The 17,587-nt window shown below is 40.4% G+C and overlaps 1 protein-coding gene across 2 annotated transcripts in view; it reads left to right on the forward strand.

Moving 5' to 3' along the window:
• Positions 1–17,587, forward strand: part of magi3a (membrane associated guanylate kinase, WW and PDZ domain containing 3a) — a 116,935-nt gene that overhangs the window by 68,841 nt on the left and 30,507 nt on the right. Inside the window, exons 2-3 of one of the 2 annotated variants that reach the window (XM_053317322.1) lie at positions 3,946–4,062; positions 10,740–10,859. In XM_053317322.1, coding sequence (XP_053173297.1) covers positions 3,946–4,062; positions 10,740–10,859 — 237 coding nt within the window. The remainder of the gene's footprint in view (positions 1–3,945; positions 4,063–10,739; positions 10,860–17,587) is intronic. The other variant, XM_053317323.1, reaches the window with a different exon arrangement.

Genomic DNA, 17,587 nt, shown 5'->3' on the forward strand with positions numbered 1-17,587 from the left:
ACAAAGGCCCCCATTGTGTCCCACATGCCTCGTACTACCAGCCTGACTGGCCAGTGATGCGCTGCCTTGTAACGTAGCGGGAAGCTGAGAGTTGCAGCTCCCTCCTATTCTCTCTTTCTCTCTCTCCGTCTCTGGAGATATGATGCAGCAGGCTAACACAACCTGACAGGCGGGCCACAAAGCCTGCCCTGTTAGAAGCACTTGAGTGGGAGTTTGCTTAGAGCAGGGAAGGTGATTTGCATGTGTTTGTGTATGAGAGAGAGAGAGAGAGGGAGAGAGACTGATTTTGTTGACCCAGTGGGGTACCTACCCTCAGGAATCCATCCCGTGGTAATAATTAGTACCCTTCATTGTCCATACTGAAACCAGCTGATCTTTCATGGCAGTGTGTGAAAATGTATCCAGAGTGGCATTCCCAAGCATGATGAAAGCCCTAGCGGAGCCTGTGTCACTCCCATCCTCTTTGACATGGGAACAAACCTAACCAGATAGGGGAGGGGAGGGGTTCACAACACTGCATATTGTTTGTGTGTGTTAGAATTTGGGGTTTTTCATGTCTCATAGCTTCTGGGAACATGGACCGCAGGCTTGTGGCTTTCGAGTTGTGATGCGTAGCCAGACCCAGCTTTTGTTTCCTTGACCTAAATTCCTCACATTCATTGTGCCAGTAAAAAGTCTATAGAGTTACATAATGGAGAGCCATGCTTCTCTTGGCCTTGGCCCTCAGTTGTGCCTCTGCCATGCTGCAGTTTACTGGACTGTTTCAACTTAAGTAAAGCAGCAGCAGGCACATGCAAAGGGGCTAGACATTTCAAAATCACTTGAAGTATTTGCTCATGTGTGTCTGCTGAGTAAAAGCCTAAAATATTGAGTTGTTTTGAACACTCGGTAATCACGTCAAGGCACTCTCATTAGAAATGTGATCGTTGCCAGATATAGTTTTTGGCAGATATTAAGGAGAGAAATTAACCCCCTTCCCCCCCATAACCAGCACAACATAATGTTGCTGATCTTCAGTCCGAGTGGTAGTCATATTATCCCCTTAGGGAACGGATTGAAGAACTTTTTGAATTTGGTAGGCAACAGCTTTTTATTCCCAAGCAGCCAAGTCTATCCTTCAACACTTCCTGCTGAAAACGGCTGTCATAAAAAATAGCGTTCCACTTTCGGAGTAGAACTCTTTTAGAGTGCAGGATGTGTAAGATCCTCCTCACTTAGAAAATGTCATTACTTTCACTGTGGGAATATATTCCTCTTTGTTACTCTGCAGTATGATTATTTTTTTATTCAGTTCCTTCATGCCAATTTCAACTAGTTTAAACCAAGCTGCTTTTTTTTGAAAGAGGGAATCTATGGGTAGAAATATCTGTCACCAGAAACTGAATTTGAATCATTTATATTTGAACTTGAATTACCCAACTTGAATAATTGCGTCAAAATCACATAGAACAACTTGAAATAGAATGTATTAGTTTGCAAATGAATTCCAATTAACTTGAAACTGAAAGTAATATTATTAAATTGAATTTGCTCTGAAAGTGCATTTTAGTCTCACTGATGATTCAATCCTCCATATACAGTACTTCCACATTCTCATTATTCACTATTCAGTTCTTGCAAAGTTTCAGAGCAAAAACTTTGTTTGGGGTTGGAACATCCACTCTGCTCTATGCAGCTCCCATCTGGACCTTGAGGAGGGGGAGGGGGGGGCAGACTCCGATACAGCTAGCTTTTACAGGGTCGACAGAAATGTTATGACTTTCTCAAATATTCCAAATAGTGTGAGTAAATTAGTTCCCAGTTTATTCACTGAAACTAATACAGTCTAATTCAATGTGTGAAGCTTTTGTGTAATGTTATTTCAGACTCAGTGGTAGTCTTGTCTAGAACAGTCTTCAGTGATGTGAGGAAGCTGAGCCATCGCCACAGAGGTCTTCCACTTCTATTTTTCTACAATAATTGTCTTGACAAATAAAACTTTGAGACTTTGTGAAAATATCAAAGTTACTCTGAAACATGGACAAAGGACAGTCCTCACAGTAAGCTGAACATACTTTGGTTACTGAGCAGTTTTTCAAGTACATAAGCTATTACTTTGTGAGATCACTAATTCCACCTTAAATTAAGTACAGCCAACATACCGAAAAACAGTGTTACTAGATGGGAAATGTTTAAGTATTGTAACCAGAGGCTTAAAATGATCATATTTTTGTAGTCATAACAAATAGGTGTAGATGTGTAATTTCAGAAAACATGTATTTATTGAGGCAAATGACTTTTTAAACACTACCTACAAATCTGAACATGTCTCAGTGAACTAAAATGTAATTACGAGTACTGCATTTGTCGGTCAGGGTCAAATACAGTTTCAGAGCAACTGAATTTAATTTCATATAATATAGCATTGGGTTTCAAGTTAAATGGAATTCAGTGGCAAACTAATAAATTCAATTTCATATGATTCTATTCAGATCCAGTTTTGCAATGCAATTATTCAACTTTAGCAATTCAAATATAAATGTTTCAAATTCAGTTTTCTAAGTGGCAGCATACTTCTGCCCATAGAAACCTTTTGTGTGCGTGTGTGTGTGTGTGTGTGTGTGTGTGTGTGTGTGTGTGTTGGATAGGAGTTCACAATGTCTTTTTTAGTCTGGAATGAATCAGTGAGGTAGTGGAGCTCAAGTGTCACAGATACACAGGCCAAAAGAACAATGCTAAAATATTCATCAACAGATTAGCCAACAGCAGAATTAGTCGCACAATGGGGGGAAAATTGTGTATTTACAATCTCTGTAGGTGTCTTGCTGGGAGAGGTGTATTATCTTACTGACAAAATGTTCCTCGCAGCAGTTAGCACTACTTAATGCAGATCACATTTATAGAGTCTGGATGACATTACTCACAGCCCTGGCTTCTGCTAGATTTTTTGATTTCTCAACATTTTTCTGAATCTGGAGAGAAGTTCTACATGAGCATCTTAACACTTGCGTCATCGAGACTGCGGCAGAGAACATTACCACACACTGGCCTTGTAGAGCTTGTGTACGAGACCACACAAAAGACAGCAGATGTTGAGCATGACTAGATTCGGATGAGGCATATTCCAAGTATTGCTGTGTGGCTTTGATAAGTGTCAGAACAACTGCGATGTGATGTTGTGATGTTGTGTGTGTGTGTAGATTGTGTGGACACTAGTGCTCACATGCTTCTGTCTATGTAAGGTTAATTGTGTACCCCCTGCTAGGCAACTTTGAGGAAGAAGCGCTGGTTATTGATGTTGCACATTGTAACTGAAGCCATATTCAAAGCACATCCTATTTGTCTCTTCTCTAAGGAAGGGGATCCTGCTCCACACACAGCTGGAGTCTTACACAAAAAACCCCAGCACTGCTATAGCAAACACAAGAAAATTCTTTCATTTTTCTTCCTTCTCTCTCTTTATCTCTCTGTTTCCTCTCTCTGACACTCTGTCGCTCCGAGGAGAATAACTCGATGATGACTGTGCAAAGCCCCCAAAAAACTTCCTCAGACTTTTTCTTGAACTGCTGTTGCTCCTGAGAAGTAACAATCCTAATTGTGTGTTCCTGCTCTTGGTGTTGGTGCATGCTCTGTTTTTTAATGAAAGAGCCCAATTCATTTTTCACACATATGGCAGTTTCTACCTGCTGCTTTTGCCACTTGGGTCTCCACTTAGCGCCTAGCTTTCTCAGGTACAAGTAATTGCTGTTCGGACAAGGACACTTATGTTTTTTGGGGGATTTACTGTACTGTAGCATGAGTTGTCGTCTCTTATAGGAATGAGATGCTTGTTAAATCTCAGAATGTCTTTTTTAATTGTCTCAAAAAAAAATCAAATCATCAGAGTGGGTGTTCTGTAAATCAGCGCCCTCCTACATGATTTAATTGTTGGTCTGACCCAGATTTCCTTTTTTCCTCTTTTTCTAGGTAAGGTGTTGAATACTGATTTGCGTCACTACCTCAGTCTGCAGTTCCAGAAGGGCTCCCTGGACCATAAGCTCCAGCAGGTGATCCGGGACAACCTGTACCTACGCACCATTCCCTGTGAGTATGGTTTCCACAGCCTTGGGCAGCTATGTCTCCTCTCTCTGTTTGAACACTGCTTGTTGACCTGTGACCCCTCCAGATGGAGTCTGGTCTGTTACCTGCAAAGTCCTACTTTTTTCTTGCCTGCCTTTCCTAGAAAAAAGAAAAAAAATGCTTTAACTCATTTCACACTCACTGCCCCTGTCCTCAACATCAATTCATTTGATAAATTACATAGAGAGTAGAAACATTCAGATAATATGAATTTACATTTTTTGACTAAGTTGACTGCCTTATCTAGTCGTATGATAGTCTTAAAGGTGTAGTGTGTAGAATTTAGTGGCATCAAGCTGCAAGGACATGACAGAACTGAAATATAACATTCATGAGGATGAATGAGTTTTAATTAGGGTGTAATTCTATGAGAATAAGAATCCCTGTGTTTTTATTACCTTAGAATGAGCTCTTAATATCTACATAGATGTTTCTACAGTAGCCCAGAATGGACAAACCAAATACCGGCTCTATACGGGGCATTTTATGAGTTTTTGTTCTCCTACACACTTGGAAGGGTTTTTTTGGGGGGGTATTCAGTTTGTTGCAATATGTGACCTTACTACTAGAATCCACTAAATCCTTTACATTCCACCTTTAACATTATTAGTAAAAGCACCGAGTTGTATGCTTGATGTAACAGTGATGTCCTAGGAAAACCTGTGTAAAGCTAACATAATCTACCATGAGTAAAATATGCTTCAAGACTTCAGGGCTTGTGCAAAAGAAATGATTGGAATTGAGGAGATTGACACACTTTTTCAGTTTTTTATGGTTAAATTAGAAGAAAAGGAGTTTCAAGACTGAATATTTGAAGTATTAAATTATGAGAGACATTTATTTGCACTTTTTGATTATAGCCCAACCTTGGTTATCTTATAATTATAATTAAAGCTGTGAAAGACTGCTGCTACTTTTATACTTACATTCTTTCTCTACTTTATACAACAGAGCTTTTTTTTTTTTTTACTTTTCTTTAAGAGTCTGCTACACTTCTTCTTTCAGTATAGAAGAGTAAATAACCAGGACAGAATGATTCTGTTTTTATACCCCAGTGATTTTAAAATGGACAACAAGGCCAACAGGCGTAAATGAAAGCGCAGCTGCAATTTTCTGGGCTGCACAGCTGAGTTAAAAGAAACAAAAAAAAAAGCACATTTATACCATTCATCACTGCTCCAGACAGCATTTAATATCAGTTTAACTCTCAGTTTGCATTTTGAAAAGCTCTCATTTCTGACAGTTTACATGAAAGGAAATTAATCTTAATGGCATATTTTTTAAACTTTCATTTAACATACAAGTGAAACGCTAATGATTAGTTAAAGATGGAGATGTTATAATCAGCAGGGGATTGTAATTTCTCATCTCGCTGATTTAATCTGCCCACAGATCTGCTTTAAAGAGAAACGCTGCAGTACATGAAACCTCAGTTCTTCTTAGCTATTTAGTTATTTAAAAGTAAAAGTATTAACATCCCATCAATTGTACTCACTCTCTGCCCATCATCTTACAGATTATAACTGCTTTACCCAATTTTTGAGTGTAGTGAGTCAGCGTCAGTGATATAAAAACTTGCCATGCTTATCCCATGTGAGACATTGCAGTCTGGCTTGAGCAGCACAGCATATGTCCCCTGTTCACTCTGCTCATGCAAGTCTATGCCAGTGGGTTATCATGGCACACTGAGCCGCAGTGACCTCGGCGAGGAGCCTAAGTAGCCTCTACAGGATGATGCCCGTGCTCATTATAGCAGCCCGAATGGCATCTCAGAGTGAGAGGAGCATGACTTCCTCCTTCCACTACACACACTGAGGTTTTATTGAGTGTCGCGCTTGTGCCTTCCACAAAAGATGACAGGAGCTGGAGACAGAGCCGGGGGTCCAAGGCACCACGTAATCCTTGAAGCTTGGCTAAATCCCAGCCTCCAACCACACCTCTCTCCTTCTCAGGGCATTAATATCTGTCATGGCATGGCAATCAGCTCCAAGTCTCATTGGAAGATAATAAAAATGAGGAAGGATAGTGGAAATGTAAAAAACAGTACCCCAAGTTCTCAATCCTTACACTTGCTCTTTTCCGAGAAGATTGAATAGGACTTCTTTTAAGTTTTTAAGCTGCTGAGACAAAATAAAGTTTTGCACTGATGCAGCTCGTCACTTAATGCAGATTTTGTCCTTTTTCAAAAACTTGTACATCAGATAATGTTTTTCCTGTCCTTAGCCAGCGTGACCTATACATTTCATAAATGTAAACCTCAGGTAATAAATGGAAGTGCCACCCACTTGATTCAGATTTTGTTTTCCGTTTTCACATTACCTCAAACCTCCATGTTTTTGTTAGCTTACATAAACTTTATAATTTCATACGACAGCTTCATACCAGACATCACGCACAGTGTGATAACATCTTCAAAATTGTTGAATACAATTTTCTGAACTAGTCATTTTTGAGTAATAATCATTATTGATTCTGAATTTTGCTGAATACATGAGTAAGATTGTGTAGTAATGAATGTTATTAGTGAAATATTCACCATGTTATGACAGCAATGACTCACATCCATTGAATGTGAACAGCAACAGGGAAGTGCTCCGATTCTGTGATTTATTCTTTTAACTTCCTGTCTACACTGAGTGCCATTGGAAACATTTGCCAATTCAACACTTCAACGAAAAACTCAGAGCCCACAGTGAAGACTCATTTGGTGGAGATGGATGGATAAAATTCATCTGCAGTTTAAACAATAATGAAAATAATCTTTAATTACAGCCCTACATATTACATATGGCGCTTTTCCACTACACCGTTCCAGCATGACTCGTTTCGCGTTTTGCGTTTCCACTAGGGATAGTACCTGGTACCTGGTACTTTTTTAGTACCTGCTCTGCTGAGGTTCCAAGCGAGCCGAGCCGATACTAAATGTGACGTCAACAGACTGCCGGCCGCTGATTGGTCAGAAGAGTTGTCGCTGGAAGAGTCATGATCAAACCCGCCATTTTTAAATACCGGCAACAGCGCTACAGCCATACGGCTCAATTTTCTTGCTTTGTGTGTGACAGAAAGCCACATACAGCAGCAAGTACACCATCGCCTCCATGTCCTCCATTGTTTATGTGTTTGTGTCGTGTATAAAACAAAGTCACAGCAGTTTCGCGCAGCCGTTTCAATGACGACCCCGCCCATGTTGAGTAGGTACCTTTTTGTAATGGAAAAGGTCGTTCCTGGAACCGTGTCGAGGCGAGGCGAGTCGAGCTGAGTAGTGCTGGAACTGTGTAGTGGAAAAGCGCCAATAGTTTGGGTAAAGTTTTGTGTTTTCATTCATGTCTATAAAGGAGCTTCTAGACCAAAAATCTGTTTACTATTCAGTTTTACAATTGTTTTTTGTCATTGTTCCTTTTTTTCATCTGCTGTTCTGCTGTAATTAGCATCTGGCATCCTCATTGGTAAACGCTTGTCACTTAGCTTCTGGTGCCCAACAGAGTGGGTGTTCAACCTGCCTGGAGCGAAAACACACACAATATGGTTCACACCTAACTAACACTTGAGAGCTGGATTTTTTCATTGTTAGACCACATCAACCCCAGCAGACCTAGTAACTGTGTGTGCTTTTTTTTTTTGTTTTTCATTTTCTTTGGTTTAATGCTGTCATATTGTATTGTTTTCACGCGGCTGTTTCATCTCTTCAAAGAGTAAGCTTGCGAGGACACATACCCCGAGATAGAAGTTAAAACAGTGTTTTCCAAAGAGAATTGGCAGCAAAATTACCCTTGTCTTTTTCTTCAAAGCTCCTTATCCCAGCGCTTCTTCTCAGATAACAGATTTCGAGATTCTTACTCTCTTACCAGTGTCTCTCCACTGTCTCTCTGTCCACGGCTGGTGTGTAATCATACTTTATACCTCACAGCTACTCAGGTGTGAAGACTTGTGGAGGACATGGTTTGCTTTGTGAATCTATACTGTCAAACACAATAGCCTTTGTTTTTTATCTTTAACTCTTTTAAACTGTAACTCTCTTGTCTTCTATCACCTCTCTTGCAGTCATGTTGCAGCAGCACTCGAGATATGGGATGATAAAATTACAATTGGAAAGATTAGACGACGGTGTGGTGAGAATTACAACTGCCAGGGTGGGAAAACTCATCTAAATTAGTTGCAAAACCCACACACATAACAATCAGGCATGTGCATGAGAGTCGAGCGCAACGGACAATATTCACGACTCTGGAAAAGCATCCTCACAAGAGAACATTTCTGCTCTGTGTGCATAAACCTGGTCCCACGAGCACGGGGCTGTGATGATGAGAGCAAGCTTCCCTACTGTATGCTCTCACTCTCGCTTACTCGTCAAGTTGACTTCGGAGACTTTGGAGGCGGATATAGAATAGACCATCTGCTCCTTTGATTGGTCACTTTTAATACTGACCATGACCTTTGATTGACTGTTTGGTTTGATCACTGAACAAAGGGAAACATAAATAATGATATTTACCTAATGACTTACATTTTTGAAAGAGTGTTAGACATTAAAGCAAAAGTCACGCTGTTTAAACACATTTTCAAATTTGTGAAACCTTTATTTTGCTTATGAAAACTGAAAAAAGGATAATTTCACAGATTTTTCCATCCACACCACGTTAGACCAGGTCCTTAATGAAAAACCACGATACATACTGTAGACCTGTCAAATCTCTGTCAATTCCTTATCCGTCTCCAAAGTATGAAAAGTCAATTTGTCGACTAACATGAGTGTTGAGCAGTTGGCAGAGTGAGTGTAGGGAGGGTCCAAGCTCAGGGGATTGCATTTGTGCACACAGAGCTGAAATGCTGAAATGCTCTTTTTTTTTTTTTTTTTTTTTGCGAGGATGCTTTTCTACTCTCTGATACTGTTCTGTGAGCTTGTATCAAGTGCACACGCTTTGTTTTTATGGGCGCAGGTGTTGAAACTAATTAAATGACTTAACCTTGTCTCCGTATCTTCAGTTAAGGTAGCTGAATAAACACAAAAAAAACACATTTCTCTATTTCTCTTTTCAAAAACTGAAAGCTCATATTTCCTCCATTTGTGGCTTCGCTGCTCTCTGATTGCACTCTCTGACAGAATAAAAGATTGTCTTTGCAACAGACTAAGCTGTTTCAGATGTGGTGGCTCACACTGCTCTCAGGATGGATGTTGACACAGAAAGAAAATGAAGAATGGGGGATAGGCTCCTATTAAACTCTGAGTTAAAATCCCTTGTGCTTGCAGTGCAGCCAGATAGCAGCAGAGCAGTTCAGCTGGAGTGGTGTGGTGTAAGAGCCCTGATTATATCAAAGTTGATGGTGAGCAGAGTCGGCATGTTTTGGGAGCGTAAAATCATTTTCAGTGTCTTACAGATGAGAGCACCATCAAGGCAAAAAACATGACACTTTTTTAACCAGTTGCAGCAGTTATGGCTCATTATCATTCAACCGCTGTGCTGGAATTGGATAGTAATTGTAGAGGTTGAGTTTTTGGAATAGCATTGGACTCTAGGTGAAGAAGAGAAGAGAAAAAAAGGAAAGGAAATTAAAACAAGAAAAAAACTTGGATCCCTTGAACTCATTTTGCAAGACAGAAATAAAGTGACTGGCCTTGACCATCACCACTGGCAAAAGAGGAGACACTATAAAAAAAGCCACAAATTTTTACTTTGTGACCTTGGAGAGTTTAGCTTTGGTTTATGAAGGTGAACAAATCTTTCTGAAAGCTGGAAACAAGCGATGAGGCCATAATCTGTAATGTTTAGTGGTCTTATTGGACTGAAGAAGAGTTGTTGTAAGGACATTGTAATATGAGATAATCGTGTGTGTTCTCAAATTCATTGTTTTTTTAAATTTTTTTGCAATTAGGAATAAATCAGAAAAGGTGTGGTGTATAAAACATATTTTAGCTGAGGAGCATACTTACAATTATTTTCATTATCATTTCATTTGACAATTATTTTTTGGTCTGTGAAATGTTAAAAAGCTATTGGAAAAAATTGCCATTCACCACAACTTAAAGCGATGCCTGTAATATGATTGTTTTTTACTAATCGACTATATTCTAGTGTTATGCCTTGGAAACCAACCTGTGTGTGGGATTCTTATTACACAGCTGATATCAAAATAGTCCAATTATTGAATTAATATGAAGCAGGTCAACACTGAAGTTAGATTTCATCCCTTCTTGTACTTGTTGCAAACCGAACTTCTTCTCCAATTCTACATTTATTGTATAAATATTGTATTTAATGACATCCTTAAGGAATAAAAGTAGTCCTGTTATACATAGAAGGTTAAAGTGTGCAATTAAAATCCTGCTCGTTATCATTATCATCACTTATACTTCCTCTGTATTCTGACAGCTGTGTTGCTCGGTGAAGGATATTTGTTCCCCTATTTCATTATAGAATAATGAATTCATCGCTTTGTGGTCCCAGCTCTTATGAGTATTCATGATGTAGACACAGATTCTCCCCTGAGCGTTAGATTTGGGCTTGAATCATATCCCTATAGGCATGTTAAATATACTGTCAGTTCCAGCTCTCTCTCAACCCCCCCCCCCCCCCCCTTCAGTGAATAGTACATTCCACTTGTTTGTATGTTCCCACTGTCTTTAACTGTGTCATTGTTGGCAGGTACCACTCGGCAGCCCAGAGAGGGGGAAGTTCCTGGAGTGGACTACAATTTCATCAGTGTGGGGGAGTTTCGTGAACTGGAAGAAAGTGGACTGCTGCTGGAGAGCGGCACCTACGATGGTATGTCTCTAACACAACGCAAACTACGACTATAGAAGAAGGGCATATAAGGAAAAATAATACAATTGTTTAAAAAGTAATTGGAGTGTGTACCCAGGGTTGGGTTCTGAGCCTCTCCTTTTTGAGTCCTGACCAAAATACAGTATGCATAGTCAGAGGTGTTGATTTGATAAGATAATAGTCTTTCACAGTATTTGGGGAAGGAAAGTCCTTGTATAGCTACTTTGTTATTATACCGTGAGGTTACCAGGTCACCATTGGAGACACCTTAAAGTCACCAACCAAAAAATAGTCATATACACATAAAGTCATATCTCCAGTTTTTCTATAGTGTTAATTAGTGAACCTCAGTGGTGCCGTTGTCAAATTTTATTATATTTGGACAGAGCCTGGCTAGTTGTTGTTCCAGTCTTTATGCTAAGCTAAGCAAACCATCTCCAGATAATAGCTGTCATATATATTACTGAGAGATATGAGGGTGATATTGATCTTCTCATACAACTCAAAATGAGTATTCAGAAATGATGAATGCAGAGATGTGATGCACATTTCTACTATGGCTTTGAAAAATAATTGTGTTGGTATTGGTAAAGAAACCCAGTCCTGATGGCACCACTTTTTAAGTTTCAGTTTGTGTAATGTTTAATATATATATAGGTAAGGTAGTGTAGAATAAAGTCGAAGAGTATAAGAGAAAAACTACTACCTAAAAAAAGAGTGAATGGAGAAACACAGTATTAAGTTATCACGACAGTACATCGTCCCAGTCCACCTTGGTGACACAGCTGCTGGGGATGAACCCCCCCCCCCCCCCCAACGATGCTCATGTTATTAGTTCTCTTGTGAATTTGCTGAGCTGTGCACCCTTAGGTCATTAGGTGAAGTCAACACATTGCCCATGTCATCAACCTGTCACCATAAATGTGAAGGAACTAAATTAATATATCCCCAAGTGCCATCCTCATTTTGTTTTGAAATGTGTTGGCTTTGTAAGAGCTTGCTTATTCGCCCTCTGTCCCAGATCCTTCCCTGGGAGACTGGCCCTTCAACCCTGAGCCTATGAACTAGTCAACAGGATGAATAATGAATCTGCAATGCCCTTCCCTGACTACTGTAATAACACCATACAGCATATTTAAGGCACAGATTCAGAGGGCTCCAAACAGTTAATTATTAATGTCTGGACTTTAGTCCTCTGAGTCCACACAGATAAACTTTTAGATAAACTTCTCACATACAAACAAAGCTCTACAGACACGCCTAAAATGCATGGAAAGAGAGAGAAAGTGATATTTACCACATCAGGAAGTCTATAGCTCAATCCCTATTTTTTCATCATTTCTGATCTTTTTGTGTCCATGGTTCTCATTCATGTTTTTAAATGGGAAGTGTCCAGCTCCCACATCAATACCACTAAGGTCCTGATCTGCCATGCATGTGCAGATGTAACTGAAATGTGAGCCACATGTGCACTGGAATAACAAAATAACATCATCTGTGCGACAAACAGTTGAGCAGATTTGCAACATTCAAGCTGTGACTTCTAACATGAGATCATTTCCTACTGGTATTAGTTTTGACAGGTTTTAACTAACCAAAACAAACACCATACTTGCAATCTATGAATGAGCATGCGAGAGGACTGTATGACTCAAGTGACAATAATTTGTGAAATAGAGCACTTATTTGTTAGCAGTGCTTACATTTCTCTTAAAACATGCCCCAGGATGTCATGGCTGTGCTACCGTGTGGTTACAATAAGTTTGGCTTGAGTGGAAGCTTCTCCATAAATGACAAATTTGAAACGTCTATGGCTCTCCATTGACTCCCGTTGCTGTTGTTGCACTCCTCCGTGTTTATTTTTACCAGGCTGTGAGGTGCCGACACTGAATGAAGACGACAGGGAAAATGCACATGCGCAGGAAAGAAGTGAGATGTTGTAGAAAAAAAAAAAAAAAAAAAAAAAAACCCACACACATGAACTCCAATCTGACTGTTCTGAGTGGTCGCTTAGCTAGAGATAGGGTATGAATCAAATCTAGGGACCACATATGCAAGTGGCCCAGATCTGATATTAAAAAAAATCTGATTTGGTTTGTTCACGCTTCAGTGACAAAATCACATCTGCGTCACTTGGAGGCAAAAATCAGATTTGGGCCATTTCAGTTTATAATGTGAACCCAGCTTCAGTCACTCTCTCTTTCTTTCTCTCTTTCTTCTCTCCCTCTGGTGATATGCCTAGTTTCTTAAGTGCATGTTATATTTCTCGGTCTGAACAAGGCCTTACTGTATCTGTGTGCGATTGAATGGAAACATTGACCTGGACAGTCGGTTTCAACACAGTGACTAATCCTTCAGACCTGCGAACAACGAGGGGGGGGGCTTGATGTAGTGACAGTTAATCTGTAACCAAGAACGACAGTCACTCCCACGAGCAGCCTCTGCAAGAGCCAATATCTGAGACAATGAACGTTTCACACATTGGTTGTCATATCGCTCAACAATAATAGAAAGTTATTTCAGAAGACCGATATTATGAGAATGATTAACCAAGCATAAAAGAGGAAAATTGTGTGTGTTTATGAGATCACTCCTCAGCATTAATCCATTACATTTTCCGATTCCCGCAGTCTTGCTCTCTGCATTCTAAGCAGCTCTTAGCCGCAATGTTGGCTCAAATGTTGGTGAAGTAGATGGGGGGAAGTTTAAACTGCAACAAAAAAACAAATAAATTTGTTTGCCAATTTTTGTTTTACAGAATGATGAAAGTGTCAGGGCGTTGGGAATACTTGTTACTTTGGCTGTGCTGAAACTCTCAAGGATTAGATTTGTGTGTATCCAATTTTCCACGATGACTGTTCTCACTATAAAATACCAGTAGTATGAATCATTCATGATGGAGACAGGTAGACAGAATTCAAGGAAAAATAGTGACTCTGTTGAAACTCAAAGTCAGCAATAGTAAGACTAGTCCATCATTGACATCAAGATTTCAGCTGAAAATGCAGTATTGTGTTAACCTCCAAATCCCACAGAATCTTGTTATATCCCACACCTTGTTTTTTCTTTCGGTCTAATACGATGTGGGTACAAATCAGATTCAACAGACTTTTTACTGCAATGCTTGTAGTATTCAAATCCCATTAGGTTTGACACCCACGCTAACCCATACATACATTGCATATGAAAAAACAGCCATGGGATACATTACGTTGATTACAAGTTGGAGGTTAACTGTCCATTTATCCATCCTTCCGCCACTTATCCAATGTGGTGCTATCAGACTAATTAAGAAACCCAGACATCCTTCATCCTAGCAGAACCCTCCAGCTCCTCCTGGGGGATCCCAAGACATTTCCAGGCCAGAAGAGATATGTTTCCTCTCCAGCATGTTCTTGGTCTTCCCCCAGGGTCTCTTACCAGTTGGACATGCCTGGAACACCTCCAAAAGGGAGGCTCTACTCTGAACCCCCCGGATGTCCAAGCTCCTTACTCTATCTCTCAGGCTGAGCTCAGACACCCTCCAGAGGAAACTCATTTTGGCTGCCTACATGACCATTGAAATCCCCCAGGAGAAATATGGACTTTCCAGGCATATGTAGATTCTTCCTCCCAACAACACATAGCGGAAACGAGGTGACCCGCTCATTCTGTAGAAAGAACTCCAATACTGTGGCGCTCAGATAGGGATTCGTGGGGATTCGTGGGGATCCTTATACCCACCCAGCACCTCTCACCCTGGGCAACTCCAGAACAGAGAGAGAGTCCAGCCTGGTGACGTCCAGGTGATGTCCTATGTCCCTAGCACTAGTTTACAATGCCTTGGATCAGCATACCCAAGTCAGGCTTTAGGTGGTCAGTGTAAAAGCGCCCTACTAAAAGGATACATTGTAAATATTACAGTCTAGCGTGGGACACAATGGGAAGAAAGGAGAAAAGACTAGGGGGGGGAAAAAAAGGAAAAGTACAGGACATGATTTATAGGAAAGCAGCTGTAGTTGTAATACTGCCAGGGGACAGTTTGATAGGGTAAGAAGATGATAAAAATCCCCTTTGTACAAAATACGGAATTCATTCCCATTGACAATCAGACTTCACTGGAAAAGAAATTACCATTTACCAACCCCTTGTTTTGCTGGACCACATTGCCTACAACCATTTTATAATAGGGTATTTTTTTGGTATTATAGGCTTTGTGAAGTTCTGAGGCAAAGCTGCATAGCTGTGGATTAGATAGAAACAGGGCAGCGGGCCAGAAGTCACAGAGGAGGGGAGGCTGCAAAGGTGCTGCGCTAGCAACAGTTGCCCACTTCTTGGAAATGGCAAAACAGAGCCTGAAAGATTAAGAAGTACCTTGGCTCTAAAGACTGCCGATAACAGCTGTTGGATTAGTCTTGTTATTGCACATAAGAGCAAAAAAAAAAAAAAAAAAAAACTAAAAGGAAAAAAAGGCTGGAACAGAAAGTGGAAGAACATAAGATAAACAGGGAGGTATCAGGAGCAGCTCAGTAAGGAAAGTGATGATGGAAGTAAAGATAGTAAAGCTTTGTAATTTAGGTGGTGATATATTAAAGGGGAAGTTTATTTGTGAGGTGCAGGTCATCTAACAGTGGATTGTGAAGCTGTCCACACACACAGAAAGCACAGGGAGCAGAGGAATGCAAGGTTGACAAGGTTGGCTTGTGAAGTGTGGGCATCCATGCCAAGCAGCAAACCAAGCTCTGTGCCAAGTCCGGAGCACAAGATGGGCTTCACCCGCCTGGGGCACTGGCAGTCACTGATGAGGCCTGGGCAGACTTGGCACTTCCCAAGAGAGTGGAAGCCCATCCTCAATGATTAATGAGGGTCTGTGACTGTAGCTGGCAGGTTGAAAGAGGCAGTGGGGGGGATAAACGCAGAGTGAGGTAGGGTTAGGATAGGAAGAGCTCTGGGAGGGAGATGGTAAAAGGCTGAGCCAGAGAAAAAAAACCCTCGAGAGGTTTTCCCCAAACTTCCATAACCTAAGGGATGTCTCTAATTTCCATTTGTGTTTGAAAACATTGCCACAAAAACAATTTGCTAGCATTTCATGTTGCTTAAATGACCATGACTGACTGCATGCATCTTTGCTCTATTGAAAGCTTATAGTGATATAAAAGAAGCTATGTCTAACAGTAGATATAACACTGGTCACAGTTTCACTCACATTTTATTCTGATTCTCACGAGTTGGATGAGATATGCTGGCAGCTGCTGACTGAAACAGATGGCGTGACATCTACACACACACACACACATACACACACATACACACATGCGCACACACACACACACACACACACACACAGTATATATACATTCTTTCTCACCCATTAACACACATGGCCTTAATGGTGCAGTTTTCAACTCCCTCTTATGATAAGAAAGTTGTTTTTTTTTTTTTAAAAGAAAAAGGTTTCCCCTGACACAAAACTGTATTTCTCACTGGCAGAAAGTGCAACTGCGTATGTGTAACATGAGTGAATGACTGTGTAATTCGCTGACCGTGCCAAGCAAATGTTGGCCCAGGCTGTTCAAATGAAAACGGCTTTGCTTTATACTGTCCTCCCACCACTCTCATAAAAGCTGCAAAAAGAGCTTTGATGTAATAACACTGTTAAAAAGTGTTAGAATAAAACCAGCCCCTGATGCACATTACATTTTCTCTGCCGTTTTCACCTTTATCTTAATGGGTACTTGTCACTATCACCACAGAGTGACAAAGGGGAAGCTGGACTGAGATTAAACAAGCTGCTGATGACCAAAAATGTTGAATTTTGCAGTGTGATGTGTTATAAAATCCACTGTCAAACCTTGCCTCTAATAGGTTAAACATAGCAAAAACAAATGGAGATGTACTGTTAATTATCATTGGGGAACAATTTGTGAGATTGATTATTCCCTTTTTTCTCTATTTCCTGCCTGTTGTTACATGTAAAATAGAACAAAACAGCATGTTGATTTGCCAATTCAATGCCCATATCAACAGGTGTCTATTTTTGTCACACACACACACACACACACACACACACACACACACACACACACACACACAGAGTCATAGGAAGCTATTTGCATGATGGCTCCAGGCTTTTTCCCCCTTTTTTTCCCCAAGAATGAAGAGCTCATTAATCTAAGGCTGTAATTAAGGTGGATGAGGTGGTCCCTCTGACATCATCAGGGTTGCCAAAGGGTGACCAGACATCCTATTCAAATCAGGACTGATTTTCCAGTATTTGTCCTGTCATGGGGGCATAGGGAACGTCTTTGTCCTGATAATGAGATATTGGACATTTAATGAGGCAGAAATATTTATCAGGACCATGGACAGGTTAGATCAGTGTTTTCTCTCTCTCTCTCTCTCTCTCTCTCTCTCTCTCTCTCTCTCTCTCTCTCGCTCTCGCTCTCGCTCTCATGAAGAGATGATTGCATCAATTGCGATTTGTGAGAGAAAAGTAAAGCAGCAGCATTCATGTTACTAGATGAGATATTATAATGGTCATTAGGCAGCTATTAACTGTAGTAAATGTGGACAGTCAGCTGTGAAAACTTGCTAATAATGCAACCTATGTCTAGATTGTGCCTTTTTATTTACCTGTATGAGTGTCTCTGTTTTCTCTTCAAATAGCGGTACCAGTACCAATCTAGGGTTAAATTATATGGCTGTCAATTTTCAATTATTTCCTCATTGTCAAACCTCATGTGCAGAGC

Source organism: Scomber japonicus, chromosome 4 (assembly GCF_027409825.1).
Source record: "Scomber japonicus isolate fScoJap1 chromosome 4, fScoJap1.pri, whole genome shotgun sequence".
Classification (NCBI taxonomy): Eukaryota; Metazoa; Chordata; class Actinopteri; order Scombriformes; family Scombridae; genus Scomber; species Scomber japonicus.